Source organism: Athene noctua, chromosome 3 (genome assembly GCF_965140245.1).
Source record: "Athene noctua chromosome 3, bAthNoc1.hap1.1, whole genome shotgun sequence".
NCBI classification, from domain to species: domain Eukaryota; kingdom Metazoa; phylum Chordata; class Aves; order Strigiformes; family Strigidae; genus Athene; species Athene noctua.
In genome coordinates, this window is record NC_134039.1 from 81,175,353 (window position 1) to 81,192,950 (window position 17,598).

Here is a 17,598-nt window from a genome sequence, read left to right on the forward strand (position 1 = left end):
ATGAAGGAGCAGAGGTTGACTGGCAGGGGAGGTAGAGGCAGATACCAGCGCCATCCAAAATCCATCCTGAATAGCAGGTGCTTTCGGTTCCAGAGTAGTGCGGGCTATAGTCTAGAAATGACCACTCCAGTCCCCAGTGAAGTAATACCATAAGCTATTAGCATTGCTTCTGGTGCTACACCTTAAAATAATCTCCTCTAACTGTAAAGTCCACATCCCTCCATTTCATGATAAAAAATCTCTTCAGATGAACAGAAGAGAATAAAAGAAATGCTCAGAAGCCAGAGTTCAAATAGGCTTCATTGCAAATGATACATTTCTCTTCCAAATGGTCCCTTCACTGCCATGGCTCCTTCCCTGGCATTCTGAAAAAATATATATCCCAAGCATCTGATGCTATCGGGCAGCTTGCAAATCTCAGTTATAACATATAACAAACAAAGCAGCAGGCCAAGTCCTGTTGTGGTGCACAGAGCCTGAGTTCTGCTCAGACAAATAAACCTCTTCATACAGGACCTTAATTTGGCCCAGGAAGAGGGAAGCTGGGTCAGACTGGCAGCATCAGTCTCCACGGAAAACAGAAAAAGAAAGTAAGCCAATTTTTAGAGAAAAATGTCTTATCATAATAATGGAAACTCAAACATAAACAGTTTGAGTAAACTTTTTCAGTTTTCAACCAAGTGCAACATTTTTTTGCTGTGGGGGTCTGGGTCTTTTTCCCAAGTGAAAGCCCCTTTTCTCCGCAATAAACTGTGTTTTTCTCTCAAAAATGCATCAAGATAAAAACTCTTTTTTTTTAGTGCACAAACTTTTCCAACTGAATTGTAGGCTTTTTGGCCAACTAAAGATGAAGGCCTCAGTCCCTTTTCAGTCCTTATTTTAAACACCTGCTTGCACAAAGCCGAGCCTACTGGCAGCGAGGACTGCAGCCTGGAGGTCAAGAACAAAATGGGGATGCCGTGAGTTTGCTTGGCCGTTGCAGCAGGAGCTTGCTCGGGATGTTGGCTACTCACAATCTTTCCGTGTGGCTGCATCAGGAAGTGGCGCGGCGAGGCTGAGGGTGCTTGACACGCTGGCGCTCGCACTGTCCAGGCTGCTGCCGAGGTGTAACCGTCTCATGTGTCGCACGACTGCTGTGGCATTAAACGCTTGCTGGAGAAAAAAAAAAAAAAAAAAACCAAGAAAGAAAGGAAGAATTAAAAAATTGGAGGTGGAAGGGTTACTTCTGCTCTTCTCCTGGCTGCTCAGAGTTGTCAGAAGTGAATAAGCCCATCACCTTTCAAGCTTTTCTCAATTTTTAGTTTCTAAGCTAGAAACAGCAATATCAAACCATACACATTTCTGCTCGGGTCCCACGCCCCTTTGTTCCTTCTAGCACTCAGCTGGGATGTGGCAGCCTACTTGGAAAGTCATATTTGATACATCCTTCCCTGCAACAACACACAGGGAGTCCTCATTGCTTCATGTCCCCCCCGTGGTGCTGACCTCAGCTCCACGTATAACCATGGGTGCTTTAGCTATGAGCAGCCCCAGCTCTATCTCTCACACTCATTATGGTTGTATACTTGGTTAGTAGCATCCTCTACAAAAGACCCCACAGGGCTTTAACCTATGTCTGGACCAAATATTTTGACATGCTGAAAGGGTGGCCGTATGGCCACTGTTTTAGCAGAGTTATGTGTCTAAGCATCGTCCCCGAGGACAGGTCACTTACTCTCCATTTGCTTTTTGCAAAGTTCTTCCGGATCTGAGCGCTGACCGACTCGTGAATGTTTTTGTTGAGCGCTGTATCACCAGCAATCCTGAAATGGACAGACAAGACAAATATGTAAGAGATGTCTTGCTCTCCTTGCATATTCTTTCTTCCTCTCCTCAACAGAGAAGGCTGCTCCAAGGTGTGATTGCTCTTGCAGTGATGATGATTTCATTCACACAAGGGCTCAAACTTCCCACCACTGTCTCTGCTGGCAGCAGTGGTGGAAAATCTGGGGCAGTAAACACAAGCGTAGATAAGGTTTGTAGGTCTGGCAGCTACAAAAAGTACAACCTTATTTTGTTGGTGCACAGCTGCTTTCTGTCACCATTACAGCCCTAGATGAAAACATTCTACCTTTTTTTTTCTTTACATCTGAAGATTTAACATCAACAGGCTGAGACTACTTTTAGCCTCAGCCATGCAGCAGCTTCCAGAGCCACTCCAACCTGTCTGACTTCTGTTTGCACTAGAGATTTTCCTGCCACCCTGCAACGTACATAGCCATTCATCATGATTAATGTAGATTTACAGTAAAGCAGATACATGGAAGCTCACTAAAGCAGCACAGGCGGCAAAAATAGCTTAAGACTCAATCTAAAAACTTGACTGATCTTGCACAGTTTCTTTAACAGATAAAGACACATTAAAATATCCACTAAACACAATTATTTCAAGGGAATTTTGTTGATTCATTTAACTCTGCAAGGCATGAGATCTGTTAGAAAGTAGGCATCATAGCAAACTGATGTAGGGCCATGCGCTGGGGTAATTAGTGCTATCTAATGTAGGTGATTCCAGGAAGCAAAGATTGCTTCCTGTATTTTATGTGATGTTTTCAGAAATTAATTTTTTAGCCAGAGTGTAGAAAACCAGTCTCCATTAGCAATAAAAATTACAAGAAATTGAATAAACCATCAGGCCCAGAGCCTCCCAGTCTGGGGACATCCAACAAAATAATCACAGGGTCCAGGGGCCTCAGTGGTCATCTAGTCCTTCCCAGCTCTGTCAAAATAGTTTTGACAGATATTTGGCTAACCAGTTCTTAAAGATGTCCAAAAGATGGAGATTCCTCAGGCAACCTATTCCAGTGCCCCATTATCTCCCAGAAGACATGGAAAATAGTTTATTCCCTTTGTCTTTGAAGCATCCTTTCACATATTTGATGACTGTTATCACGTCTTCTCTCCGCCTTCTCTTCTCTAGACTAAACAAACTGATTCTTTTACTGTTTCTTCATAACTCATATTTTCTAATCCTCTGATCTAGTGAGCTTTTCTGGACTTTCTCCAACTAGTCCACATCTTTCTCAGAGGGCGGTACCCAAGCTGTTCACTGTTTTCCAACTAAGGCAGTAGAATGGCAGCATCACTTTGTGTTTCTTAAAAGATGAGACTGCTTATATAACCCAGCCTGCTGTTTCCATTTACGTGTCCCATGAACTGGAGACATTCGTTTTGTTTTGCCTAGATCATTCTGAATTGTAACTGTGTTCTTCAAAGGGCATACAGCTTTTTCTGCCTTTGTGTCAACAGCACATCTAAGAAGCGCTCTCTGGGACCAAATTGCTCCCCTCCTTCCTGCTGGCAACATTCACTCAGGATGTCAGAGGGATGAGAGGAACTACTTGCTCTAGGGAGGAAGGTGAGGGACTAAATCCCCATTTCCCAAGAGTGGAAAGCTACTAATCCCATCTGGGCTAATCTATATTGAGTTATTCAAGATCATTGGAGCCATATGATTGTGAGCATGAAGGTGCACGGTTTCCATTCAGAGTAGCCCACTTCCAACTGGGAAGGGCACTTGTCTGACCACCACTGCTACATAACCTCTAGCTCAAGTAGACAGAACTGGTACCATGAGCAAAGCATGGGTCCCAGCTGGTGTCTGATGTTCCCTCTTGGGTCCCTATGCTGTTGATGGAGAAGGGGAGGTGTTTGACTGAGAACTGGAAGATCTTCAGATCTTCCTCTGAAGAGTATTCCTTCTGATCACCTCTCCCACTGACAGAGAAGCAAGTTGGTCTGGATTTCCCTCTGGGGCCAGGCAGCTAAGAGCTTGGTGAGGCAGTATCTACTTTAAGCATCATGTTCACTGTTCCATCCTCTGTCCCTCACAGGGAATATTGCCAGGCCCAGCACAGACTCTGACGGATCCCATGCAGTATATACTCCCAGAGGGATACAAAGCCCAGCTGGCCTTGTACTCACCATCACTGCATTTTCTGTATTTCTCTAGCATGAAATCATCATGTGAAGCAGCTCCTACAGCTTTACCACAGCCACACCTACATGACCCAAATGACATGACACAGTGTCCCTGACTGCCTCCAGGTCACTTCTATGAAGAGCTGACCAGAAGCCTGAAAGGACTGTAGCTGTATGCCCTGCACAGCTCTTTAGCTTAGGTGCACAAGTGTGTGCAGATTTGCGTCCACTCTCCTTGCACACTGCTCAGACTTTCAGTGCAGACAGTCCCTAACAGATTTTCCCAGTGGGAATGAAAACTGGTAGTCAGAGTCAGTCCAGAATGTCATGAGCACTCTGCTCTGTCCAAGAACATCTCCTCGGTGAAGGCTGGTGCCCTCAACATGTACCAGCTGGAAGCACTGACCGTCATACTACAGATCTGCAGAAGAAAATTAAGCCAAACACTTAATATGTGGACAGCTACAAGCCAAAGTATCTGTTCAGTAACTGATCAAAAAGACCAAGCTGCAAAGAGAATATTGACTTCCATTTGTGAAGAACATTTTTTCTCCAAAACTAATGAAGCATTTTGCTTTACGAACAAGTTTGTTAACAAGCTGTATAAGCACAGATCATGTTTTCCACTTGCCAAATTTTATTTTGGAAACGTGAAAAGAACAAGTTCTTGGGGTATGATGCCCTTGCCAGCTCTTCCAGAAGATCTTTTTTGCCAGTCTCCACAAGGACTTTCAAATGCATTTTTGCTATTTGAAACTTTTCATTGGGTGTGTAGCTCAAATACAGCCGAAATATTTTTTTGAGTTTAGGGATCATTTTCTGAAATGCTGGTGGTTTCAATAAGGCACTGCTGGTTCCAATAGTTCACAAACTGTTTTCTACCACCACTAACTCTATGTTCGCTATGCAACTCTTGTGATTTCAGGAAAAAAAAAAGTCTTAGTATTTGGGTGTTTCCCAAATAGGCATGATAGTACATTTCCTTCACAGGGGGATGGACAAACATGCTGTGGAGCCTTCCGATGCTACAGTGGTGGGGACCATCCTGCATCTAAAATCTCTTCAGCAGCATTACAACCTTGCAGATGCTAGTTTTTAATCAGAGTGAAATAACAGCAGTATTTTGTTAGCACATGTGCTGGTATGCCGAACAGTGTGGCTCAAAATGCACCCCTGGCTGCCAAATCCAGATGTGGGATCATTCTCCAAGCCACCTCTGAAGAACTATCTTATTAATGGTGAAATGCTGTAATGAGGGCTGTGCTTTTACACTGTATTTTGCACTTGGATGACCTTGAAACTTTTAGAAAATACTCATAGAGTTACTATAGTTTTACTTCGAGGAAAACAAAAGAAATGCAAGCATCCATTCGCTGTTGTTGTTTTGCTGGAGATGTGGTGGTTTAAGGACACAGGCAAGAGAAGTGAAGGTGAGCAGGTAGAAGTCATATCTTTTATACAATCAACTGGTAGAGTCTGAAAAATGAAATAGCTTTTTGGGCACGCAGATCTATCCCGAGGTGGGTATCATGAGCATCATCATATCTATAGTGAATGGATTTAATCATAAACTTTAGTTCCTATACTGAGAAGATAATGCATGAAATTTAATATAGATGTTTTAAAGCGTGTTATAATTGCCTTTCCACCTTTCCCTAACCCTCCAAGTCCACAAGCTATAAACCATCTTGCTTTTCCTTTTAGTACAAAAATACCTTAGCATTTTTCTTTCTTCCTTCCTCCCCTGCACAATATACCCTTCTCCTACAGGCCTCAGCTTCATTTTTCCTGAGAAACTGCCACCTTCTCTTTCAGAGATGATCAAACCGATGCCTATCTAGTCAAACCCTGAGCAATAATTCTTGGCTTGCAGTTAACTTTGAAGTTAATTGTGTCAGCACTGAAGCTTGTTTTTACCAACTATACCAGTTGGCCCAGTAAAATATACAACTTCTACCTGCTACATATGTATACAAAAATAAAATTAAACAAATCAGAATGATGCATGATCTGTTATTATGTTGAGCATCACCCAGAACTTAGCAAGGACCGATTAGCCTAACGGGAACTTGGCTTTCCTCTCAGAAACTTGGCTTTCCTCTCAGAGTCCCCATTTTGCAGCACCTGAAAGCAGCTACATCCTAACAGTGCTTTGGGGAACTTCATGTTGAAGTTGGTGTTACATCCAGTTGTAAATATATAAGTGTCTGAATATAATTGGTTACCAAGGGCCACAACCTGGTGATTCTCCATCACAAATACTTCCACTGAAGCTAAGAAGGATATTTGTCACGAATAACTGTAACAAATTTAGCCCTGCACATGAGAGGAATCTAATCTAATGATCAAACATTATTTCATGGTATCTAATTTATTTTAGCTCTCTGGCTTCAAAGCTATCACAGCAATTTATCTGGCCATACCACTTCTAAGCTTTGAGAGGAACCTCTACCAAAGACAAAAGCAGTAAATTTCCTTTTCGATGGTTCTCTGTTAGCATACTGCAAGCACATGTCTCTCGCATCCTCCCTGCCCACGATGGAAGGCAGAGTCTTTCATCTACCATTATTTTCTGAACCTTTATACTTGAAGGCAGCCAACCCAAATGCTGTGCTGGCCAAGCAGTGCTTGGAAATACTCTTGAGTATGATGACAGGAAACATGGAGGTAGCTGTAAGGGATAATGCTGAAGGATCATAACTTTTCTGTACACACACACACACACACACATACACATGCATGCATATAAATATACACACACACATACTGTATCAGTGATGTTCCAAAATAAATAGAGTGCAGGGACAAACTCGATAAGAGTTTGATTTAATGTTGTAAACATCAGCAGTTCCCTTCAGGGAGCCCTTTTCACACTTCAAACAACATTGTCTGAGAACTGAGCTCTTTGTAAACCATGTCCTTTCCCTATGTGGAAATTATTATCTGGCTTGTGCTCGCTGGCACATAATAAACACTCGGGGTCATGGTCACATTTTGCAGAGGCTCAGTTCTTGCCAAAACTTTTACGATTCTTCAGCGTAGGAGGGGATGGACATTGGCACATCCCAAGTATCCACTGTCCCTCTGCACAAGCAGTGGGGAAAAGCGAGGGCCACACAGGTCTCTAAGTGCCACAGCCTCCTTCTCCCCTATAAAGTCTATACAGGGAGGTGATACATACATCACCCTTTAATTTAGATGTCCCAAGTTGCCTTCGATGCCATAACCGGCTTCAGCACACAGCTCTAAATCCATTTAAGGTCACTTGGGTAATGCTTGACAGAGCAAATAAATTCAGAGCATGCCTTCCAATTCCTATACTAGCTTCCTAACTGTTGGACCTCCTCCTTGCCCTCTGAGGACTGTTTTCTTTCCCTCTGACCCAAACCTGGAGGGTGAATTTGGGGCTGCAGGACACACCTGATGGGGAACGCAGTGTGGTCCTATAGCTGGAAAAAACAGGTCCTCAGGTTTCTGCTGCTCGCCCTTAATCACTGCAGCCTGAGCAACTGCCCTAAACAGGATGTGGGTTCTGTCATGGCAATATATTTAATAAACTTAATTGCTGTCATTAATGTAAGTTAGGGAAACATTAAAATGTATCAAGCTGCAGCAAAATTACCCCATTCTTTTGTTACCTTCATTTTCCACATCCTTTTCAAAGTCACAGTGGAACAACTAAACAGAACATTGCACCTTTGCAACACACCATAAACAGTGCAAACCTCAGTGAAAGATAAGCTATAAAATAAATAACTTTTCCAATGGAAAGCATAAGTCACCTGTATATTAAACTGGAGAAATCTGTATAAGTGGACAGATTGTACAGGCTGGGGTGTAATCATTATACCAAGTCTTACATATTGTACTGTTTCAGCTACCACACTTCACTGCAATTATTAGCCTCCTTTTCTGCCAACTCCGAGTTTAACATACCGTCCCCCTGCCAAGGCCATTTGATTATAAATAGAAAAACATCACGTAAATGCAGGCATGTGGAGAGCAGATACAGCACAGAAAAGTGGGCCATTCGGAAGAAGTATTTACTTTTTTTAGGGTCTGATCCTGTACAAACATTTAGTCATGTGAATAGCTGGCTATTCTAGAGCAGTTTCCCGAAATTCAAAGAAATTATTAACCTTAAAGGCACAAATGTAATAACTTGCAAGAATCAGTTCTTGCAAGCGTTGTTTGGAAGTTTTTAATAAAAGTATGGATTAAAAAAAAGAGGTATATTTTGGAATCAGTTTGTTCTTCACAAATTTTACATATTGAAACAATAAAATCTCATAGCCAGGTTGCTATCTCATGCACAGTTAACTATTTTTATCACAATCAGATTATAAAATTTGTGTGAAATACTCATGAATTGATAGATTTCTCCCTAACTTGTGGCTGATCCCAGTGATCTGATGTTGCAGGGTCAGATTTCACAGGAGGAAGAAAAAGGGAAAGCTGGAAAATGTCACTACATGGAACCACTTCATTGTATATATTAATTATCTACCATTTGCACAGCACCAGTGATTTGGGTAGATGTTCTGTGTTCCACTGGTGAGACAAGAAGACAAACCCTCACTGGAGTTAGTGGCAAAATTCCCATTAACCTCAGTGGAATTAGGATTTCACTCTATGCAAACTCTAAGGTTCAAAGATGTTTCCCAAGTTCATTCCTCTACAGAGCCAGTTGTGCAGACAAAAAAATGAAATGCCATTAAGGGCTACTTGAAGTGAAAGCACTATGTAAGAGCATATAATTTATGGGACCACTTGAAATCTGCTCTGACCATCTCTTCCCACTAAACCAATAGTTTTATGTACCTCATTACTTTTGATCACACACAGAGAAGACAGTGCTATGTAAACACTATGGAAGGTGATGTTGCTAATGGGGATGTATGGTGAAAAATACATGCTCATGTGAGAAGGTAGTATGGATGCTCCCATTACAAAAGGCTTGGTATCCTCTCTCTGTTGACTGAACATGTGCACCCTTAGCTCGGACTGCTGCAGCACTGAATGCAGTCACGAGAGAGGGGAACTCAAGCCTGGACTTGCTGGAAACTTAAATATGCCCAGGCTGAGAGAATGACGCAGCTGACCATTGAGAGGAAGCACAGAGCTCTCCTCCTCCTCCACCAAAAAGGCCTTTCCTTCCTTCAAATGGAAGGGGAGGATGCCACTGCAACAGGTATAATGGCCAGAATGAGAAAAGCAGCAGTAAAAACCTCATTATTTCCTAGCACAAGCAACCTTTAAAAATGTTTCTTGATCAATGGTTTGGCAAAAGGACATCCCATCGTTAACTCTGAAATAACAGATAATATCCGGGTGAGTAGCCTTGATTATCCAAAAAAGCTTCACTTTCAAAGCTTATCACTTCAGCATCCAAACTCTCCAAACATCACTGCACCACTCTCCAGAGAGGTCCGTAACTGCAATATTTATGTTACAGGAAGCTTTTCAGAGCAAGGGGGAATGAGACATTGAGTTTTGTTTAAGAGCACACTGGGGAGGACAGAGGCGTATCTTTGGAAACCTCCATGCTTTGCTTTCACTGTACAACTGTCATTCTGTAATCCGCTGGCACATACTGTCTCCGTGTCAAAGGGAGGTGGATTTGGGGTGTGGGGTGGAAACATGGTGAATATTTTAAGCCTCCCTACTGCAGTGCCATTTGTACGTCCAACATTTCAAAGGCTGACCCTGGGCCGTGCTTTACATGGCTGGGAGGTAGCGCTACAAATGAACCACTGCCTTGCAAAGTCAGCCTGTCAGAAGAAGGCCCCCTGCCACAGAAACGGGGGAAAACCCTTTTTGGGGCTTGGTTTTAAATGGAAGATTGGATTCCGTAGAAAGTATCAAAAATTATGGAGCAGTCTGTGAGTTTCCATTGGCCCCTGGCCATGACATGCAAAAGAAAAGAAAAAAAAAAGAAAGGAATAAACCCACTTTTTATCATTTTGTTCCTTTAGGAGGGCCCAGAAGCTGTTACAAGTGCCACGTTTCTTTGTTGCACTCCAGCAACCAACACAGATGTAGCAGGGCCAAGAGCTGGATGCTTATGTTTTGTGTATTTTGGATGTACGGCTTTGGAAAATCTGCCTCTGAGTTATACAAATGGTCACCTCATTCTCTTCTGGGAGTTGCATTCCCATTGTTTATTCTGTATTTCTAATATTGACTTTTGTAACTTGTTTAATTTCCTGAGGCTCAGGTCAGTATCATTTAGAAATGTTTTCTTTTTTTTCATCTCATGAAAGCTGGATTTAATTTCCCAAATTTCCTTTTTGTCACACAGACAATGCAGTTATTGATGGGACATTGGAAAAGGGCAGGCCCAGGTCTTGACTTCTCCTCATCTCTTTTGTATTGATGCCAGCCACTGATGCAGCTAAAAAACATCTGTACAACGTTTCTCATTGTCATTGGCATGGGGATGAAAACAAGACCCTTGCTTTTTCAATGATTTACATTGTCTTCTGCATTGCAAGCCTTTCCTAAAACTTTTTAATTGTAAAGGCTGAGCCTCAGTTTTATCTTCAGCCTAATTTGTAATCACAGCAAAAATCTGCAGTCAGACATTGGTACATCATTCCCACTATGAAGAAATCAGTGCCATTTCACTGTATTTCTACCACTTATGTAGTCATAACTTATTAAATGCTTTCATGAGTGCCTAATCTTTCTGTCTAGTCCCAGGACTGAAAGCAGCAATGAGATGAGGCAAACCAGTGAGTGTCAGAGAGAAGCATAAACCCCTTGAAGCCAAACTTAAGTATTTGTTTTAGAGCTACAGCCATTAAGTTTTACTTTGCTCTGAAATTTAATATGATTTTAAGCTGAGTACCAAGCTGTCTGGTACCCTCATGACTGGAAAGGTTGTGGACTGTGTCCAAAATCCATGTCTGCTGAGGAAGCAGAGATGACCAGATCCCCACGATAAAGCTCCCCATCTTCAGAGGGATGCAGACTCCATCCTATGAATGACTGTCCCCAAATCCCAGCAGAAAGCAGCGCTACCTTAAAACTCACTGACAACTTCCATGCCCATGCTTTTCTTACCATACATTTTAAACTTAACTACACTACTTGAAGCTCATCCCTGGGCTCAAATTGTATCACCAGGATGGTTTTGCAGTCCATCACACTGTTGAGCTAGTTATGAGTGCAGTTGCTTTTCTGAGGAGCTATGGACGCTAAAGAAAACCATCTGTTCCCCTGTAAATGCACAGCCTAATGCTCTTCTCCAGCCAGACCTCCAGAAACTGCAAAAGGAAATGGTATTTGTGGTAATTATGACAGCATAAAAACACAGTCTAATGCGCACCTGGGGCGAAAATGCCATGTCATTGACTCCTTTCTGTTGCAGCTACTATAACAACCAAAATATATCTCACTTCATATATAATGATCCCTGTCCTAAAAGACTTACATTCAGATCCTACTTGTGGGTGCAGCTAGTAGTGTGGGATGGTGCTCACTCACTCGGTCAAGAGTACATGAGCCATTCTTGTTTCAGCTACATAATCCTTGGGTAATGTTGGTGAAGTCATCCATGCAAAGGTATCATGTAATTTAAAGCACTTAACAGAGGTCTAAATTACAAATACAGTCAGACCAGGTGCTTTTCTGTAGTGACTAGAGATAGCATTGCTATAGTCAATTCAGACTCAGCTTATCTCTCTCGGTAGGGTTTCCTATCTTTTCCATTCAACAAGAGAGGATAAACAGCATGTGAAACCAGCTTATTGCAAGCAGGAGGTATACTATCATCTGTAAACCATAAATGAGGACTTCCTGTTTCATGGGATGCTCTTAATTACTCTGATATTATTTTGGCAGGGTTCTCATGGGCAGGTTGATACCCAGCTTTCTGTATACCTGCAGAATTTGACCTTTTGCTCCAAAACACGATTTCAGGGTTCAGTCATTTTGGCATATCCCACTGCTGCACTACAGTCAACATTCCTAATTCATCATTTCACTGAATCCTTACACAGATACTCAACAAGTTGGTGCATGAGATTAAAGTCCATCATGGTTTTCAAGGAAAATCTGGAGGACAAAGGTGGTGGTTGTAAGAACAGCAGCACAGAGTTATTTAGTAGAGGTTAGTATAACATGTGACAGAAAAAACACTTCCACCCATGAATGTAGAATAATGTTCTCTGTCCTAAGGGTTTCACACAGCAGTGACTGTTACCTACCAAGGGTGTCGTGCTGCTTGCTCGCAGGTGTATCTTTTATTAGGGTCCTTTTCCATCAAATTCCGAATGAAGTCTTTAGCTGTAAAAAAAGGAGATAATAATTTAAAGCAATAGGGTTTACGCTCAGTTCTGCTGCCAAATGATGAGCCAACAGCATTGATCAGGCTACTAAGTGCCATCTGGCCGCAGCACCAGAAAATGGCCCTGGGTCGTTTGTCATTTATTAGTACAGCTATAACCAAAGTGACTTAGGACCAAATCCAAGCTATGTAGTATGGCAGATAAAAGCTGAAGGCATCTACTACTCCTGCAAGTATATTTAAGAGTGGGATGGATCATTCCGAGTCAGCAGAATACAAGCCTGCCAGCTCCCGGCTCCCTGGTTAGCCAAGTTCCTCTGACCTTCTTAGTGGTCTGAATATGACCACATCTGTTGGAGATGCTGGTAAACAGAGTGAGTGAGAAAGGCAAGGAGGAGGTCAGATACCACAGCAAGAGGAGCTTCTCATTGCTCACTCCAAGCAGTCACACACGTGGGCAGCTGTGAGGACATGTTGCATATTTAAAATCAAGTTACAGAAGAAAATGGACTCCCTTGAGTATGAGGTAGTGTGTTTTTAATCAACAATATAATGGAAGGAAGGGAGATCAGAGCATGGCGTGCATCCAGTAGTTTCAGGAAAGAGTAGCTGAAGGAGCCACAGCAAAGCCAAATATGGAAGGAAAATGTTTGTGCTGATTTAGGTGATGGACTTTCCCCCAAAATGCAAAGGGGTCTGCCAGCAGACCTTCATATTTTCTCTAAAAACCCTTAAGGACTTAAAAAAACTTCTCATCACATATATTTTCAAGCAATCCATCACAACGATATCTGGACCGCAGATGTAAGCAGCATGAAATGTTGTTCTATGCAGAGATAATAGGATATATAATGATCTTTAAAATAAGACACTTATTTTTATATCTCCCCTGCCTTAATCAGTAATACTAATGAATCAGAAAACTGCATTTCTAGGGATATTGTTGATTGATAAAATATTCCTTGCATTCATTTCTTCTCCTGCATGAAATGGCTGATTTTCCCCCAGGTTGGACAGAGCAAGGACACCGAGCTTGCGTGACCTCTTAAGAGACCACGTCAGTGGCACATGCGGGGTGCAATGCTGACCATGCCCCTGCTGTCACCTATAGACACTGATGCTGGCAGACCATCAGCCATGCTGGAGCCAGAAGCCTTTAGACATATTTGTCTAGACATGTTGTACAGGTTGGTACATCTGTCTCTCTGCCAGACTGACTACAGCAGGGACAGGCAGGCACTATGGGTTAAATGTCTTCTGCGCTGGGTGGGGAACTAACTAGGTGAGCTATCTGGATCCAGCCATGTGGACAGTACTCCCAGTTTCTGAATCTGCTTGCCCGCCTCATTTGGAAGCCATTAATTTCTTGGGTTCTTTGCAGTATACACTGCAGACTTGCCTTGGACCTGCAGTGCAGTGTCAGTAACAGAGCCAAACTAGCTTGCCACATTATTATTAATAACACATAAACCATCTGCTTTTATTTGTATATGATGCTTTGTCTTCTTGGGACGGTCTTCTGCTATCTTCCCCTTCTGTTCCAGTTACACTTCAGTGATTTGTGTGTGACTGGACAATGGTACTTAATTTGCTCTCTTGCAGAAATAAAGTCCTGTAACTGAGTTGAAAGAAATGGTTTTCAGTTAAAAGGAGCTCTGCACATGATGAAGGGTTCCCAGAGGAGGATATGTGCAACAAGCATGAATGCATGCATCGTTGTTCCAATTAAATGAGCTTCTTACCAGACTCAGAGATGTCATCCCAATACGGAGAGTCAAACTCATACTCCGCCTTAAGGATCTGCTCGAAGAGTTTGGAGTCATTTTCATCATAGAAAGGAGGATACCCACAGAGCCTAATGGAGAACAAGAAAAGAGAGATTTGACCCTTGAATCTGTCTCTGCCAAGAAGGTGAGAAAGAGGGAGGGAGAAGCAGGAGAAACTCGTGTTTAAGCCTTGCCCCAGTAGTTTTTCAAGCAGGTAGGCTCTACCATGACAGAAGTTTGTTCAGGGACATGTAAACCCACTTCTGCAGATTGTGACTGTCCCAGACAAAGAGGAATTCTGCATGGAAACCTGGTGATGTTGATCCTACACTGACCCATGTAGATATCCTGGCCTCCCTCTGCATGCTTTTGGGTGTTTATCCAGAGGAATAGCTTTATTACACAACCATAAGCCCTTCCATTCCCTCCTATACATGGGGTAGAGAGGAGCTTTCATGAGTTACACCCTCCATCCACAGAGCACCAGTCCTTCTCATTCCTCAGCACAACTATTCCCCTTTCAGGAGTCTTCTCCATACTGCCTTCACTGCTCTGGTTGTCCTCCTGCACTGTTCCCACCCAACACCTTACACAAGTCAGTTGTTACACTGGCTTTATTCTCTCGCAGATGGTGGAGAGGCAGCGCAGTGGCTCTGCAGACATGCAGGCACAGCAGAGCCTTTGAAACTGGGACACACGAGAAGTAGCAACACCTACCCATCCACCGGCATGGCATCAGGATGGGTTTTGAGCACAGCCTGTGCTCTCTACATTGTACAAGAGGCCGTAGCTGTATAGTAAGGTTTGTTGTACAACTGGGGAACCACCAGCCACCTACGTGGGCCTCTTCTCCACTACAACAGGGAGGAAGAGCTGGTGCAAAGCAGGACAAGGAGCCCCACAGAGCTATCAGGCAGAGAGCAGAATGCATCTGCAGGCTGTGCTGGGCTCAGTCCCCAGGCACAACAGAAGGATATCGGGGAGCTACTCAACCTCTGCTGCAGAGCCTGCATGGGCTGCACGTGGACCTGCCGCTGTTGTGGAGACACACGGAGAGCCTCTCCCTTTCTCACTTCTCCAAGTGATTTTGCTGCCCACATCAAATTGCCTACCTTGCCTAAGGCTAACAACAGTCCTGTCCTGGTTTTCAGTATTTATAATCAGACTTCTCAGAAAACCTAGCCCCAGGACAAGCAGGACATTGAACATTATTTGCCTAGTTTGAGCTAAAACACTCAGGGTGCATGCTCTCAGTGCTGCAGACAGTGGGGATAGTCACTCCACCGAGGCAGGGCTCCTCCAGCCCTGCAGACATGGGAAAAACACAGCCAGCACTGCGCTAAACAAATTCAGCGATAAAACTCGTGTGACAGAGATCCCTCACGTCCAGATGCTGCTGCATGTAGTAGTCTGTCCCTCTCTGTACAGCAAAGATATCCCTTCCTCAAGTTTTAATACCAAATGCTGCAAAGTGCCAGATTTTCCTGTGAGGTTGATCCAAGGTTTTAGCAAACCCATCCTGCTCAGAGTTACAGGCCTTTCTGCCTCTGTTGTCTTGCATAAAGATGATGTACTTTTTTCTCTTATCTCTAATCTACGGTGTAAATTATTCTTTCACATACTTCACTGATATCGAAATGCTCTTTTTCCTAAAGTTTTCTTAAACCCTGAATCAATCAACCTCAATAAAGCCTTTAATTAGTGAGAGGCAGCCATTATAAAGAGCCTGAAGACCTAGCTGAAACACTACCCTGTAGCAACAACACAACAAGGCGGGGGGGGGGGAACTGTAAGAAATGAAATACTCAAGTTATTTATAATCTAAAGCCAGCCAGCTGCCCTGGAGGTTATTTGAACCAACTCAACACTTGAGGTGAAAGGAGCAATGTTTTGTTAGCTCTGAAGAGCCAGTGTGCTTGATAAATAATTTAAATACTGAGTGAGATGTTGATCTGCGTCAGATCCATATTGACCTGGAAGAACTCTACTGAAATTTGCAGCATTCAGATGAATCCACTATGGTTCAGCTGAATCAGAAATCTCTCTCTTTATCTTGCAAAGCAGATGAGCCAGTCCTCATTTGTGTCCCACTGGATGACTGCCATTATCAAAAGCAAGTAAGAAAATAACCTCATGCCAGGCATTTATGTTCAGAGCAGGACTGCATACCTACTTAGTGGGTACGTGTTTGTGTATGGGACTCGATGGAGCACCTCCTACATGAAAACCAGCAGTGGCTGTCTCTCACGAGTGGTGTATGAGAAAGGTCATTAAAAATGGTGCATTTAAGCAAACCCCCAAAATCCAGTATGCACCTGGATGATGCATCTCGTGACTGAATGCAGAAACTGGATCCACAACCAGGATCCAGCTCTACAGGTTTCTGTGAAGAACATTTATATAACTTGCTTGAATGTAATAAATATCACTGCTTATGTACTGCAGTCTTGTAGGGGGATGCACACAAACTGATTTTCATCTTCCTCTTCATTTTTTCACAGTCCTCAAGATTTTAGGTACTTTAGTGAGGGGTTTTGAAAGGCTGGAGTTGACAGCACCAGCACTGCAACTGTTAGGATGGCCACTGGTGTAGAGATGTCCAGGCTGGAGGAGAACGGCTCCTCCAAAGGCACTCGGAGCCATCGCTCTGTTCCTCTTCCCTGGGGACACATTGGGCTCTGTATAAGAAGCCTGACAGTCCTTCATTAATTTCTTGCTTTCCTCAGCACTTTCCTTAAACAAAACCAAACTGCTCTGATAAAACATTTTAGGGTGAGCAGACAGCACTGTGCATGCTGAGGCATTGGCAGGCTGCTCTGGAGAGAGAAATAACTCTCTTAAAATGTGCACTGTACTAATTACCTTGGCAAAGGTACAAGAGCACAAGTTAGGGCTGCTGTGATTTATATATGCTTGTGGCAGCAAAAGGTAGGAGCAAACTGCTGAGCAGCAGAGAGCTGGAGGGCGACAACCCTGCAAGGAGGGGAGCAGAGAGAAACAAACACCAGCAAGAGCCCCAGCCTCTCCAGAGCCTTTTCATCCCTTTCCTATACACATCCAGCTCTTCCCCTGCTCCTCTGCATGGCTTGAGTATCTGCACATGTCTGGGGCATCTACCTCTGTGTCTGGGAGGTCACTGCAGCACATCACAGGGGTGGGTGCTGGGAAGGCTGATGCAGGAGGATACCAGGACTGCTGGGAGCTGGGCACAGGGCAGAAAAGCAGCCTCTTTTGGCACAGCTTTCCCCTTGCTAGTGAGAGCTTGAGAAGTGCTAGTCACTCTTACATGTCATAGGTGGGGACACCCCTCCAAACTAGCCCCCTGCCTGGGAGTGTGTTGAGTGCAGGACAAGGGCTGGTCCTGGCTTGGTCAGGGATGGGGATGAACCTCTTGCACAGGGGAACCCAAGGATGTTCGTCCAGGAGGCAAATCACTGAGGAACTACACCAGAAAGCACGTGAGAAGGGAGCAAGCTCCTTAGGGCAGAGGAGGTGGCACCTGGAAGGAAGACCAGGGCATCCTGGCACAGGGAGGGGTTGGGAGACAAAATATAGGTGGTCTAGTTGTGCTTTCCCTTAAAA

At 43.5% G+C, this 17,598-nt stretch overlaps 1 protein-coding gene across 3 annotated transcripts in view; it reads right to left on the bottom strand.

The window, feature by feature from the left end:
- Positions 1-17,598, bottom strand: part of CAMK1D (calcium/calmodulin dependent protein kinase ID) — a 227,004-nt gene that overhangs the window by 10,627 nt on the left and 198,779 nt on the right. For all 3 annotated transcript variants that reach the window (XM_074903490.1, XM_074903489.1, XM_074903488.1), the window contains exons 7-10: positions 13,993-14,105; positions 12,171-12,249; positions 1,715-1,802; positions 1,014-1,152 (exon numbers count right to left, since the gene is read on the bottom strand). In XM_074903490.1, coding sequence (XP_074759591.1) covers positions 1,014-1,152; positions 1,715-1,802; positions 12,171-12,249; positions 13,993-14,105 — 419 coding nt within the window. The remainder of the gene's footprint in view (positions 1-1,013; positions 1,153-1,714; positions 1,803-12,170; positions 12,250-13,992; positions 14,106-17,598) is intronic.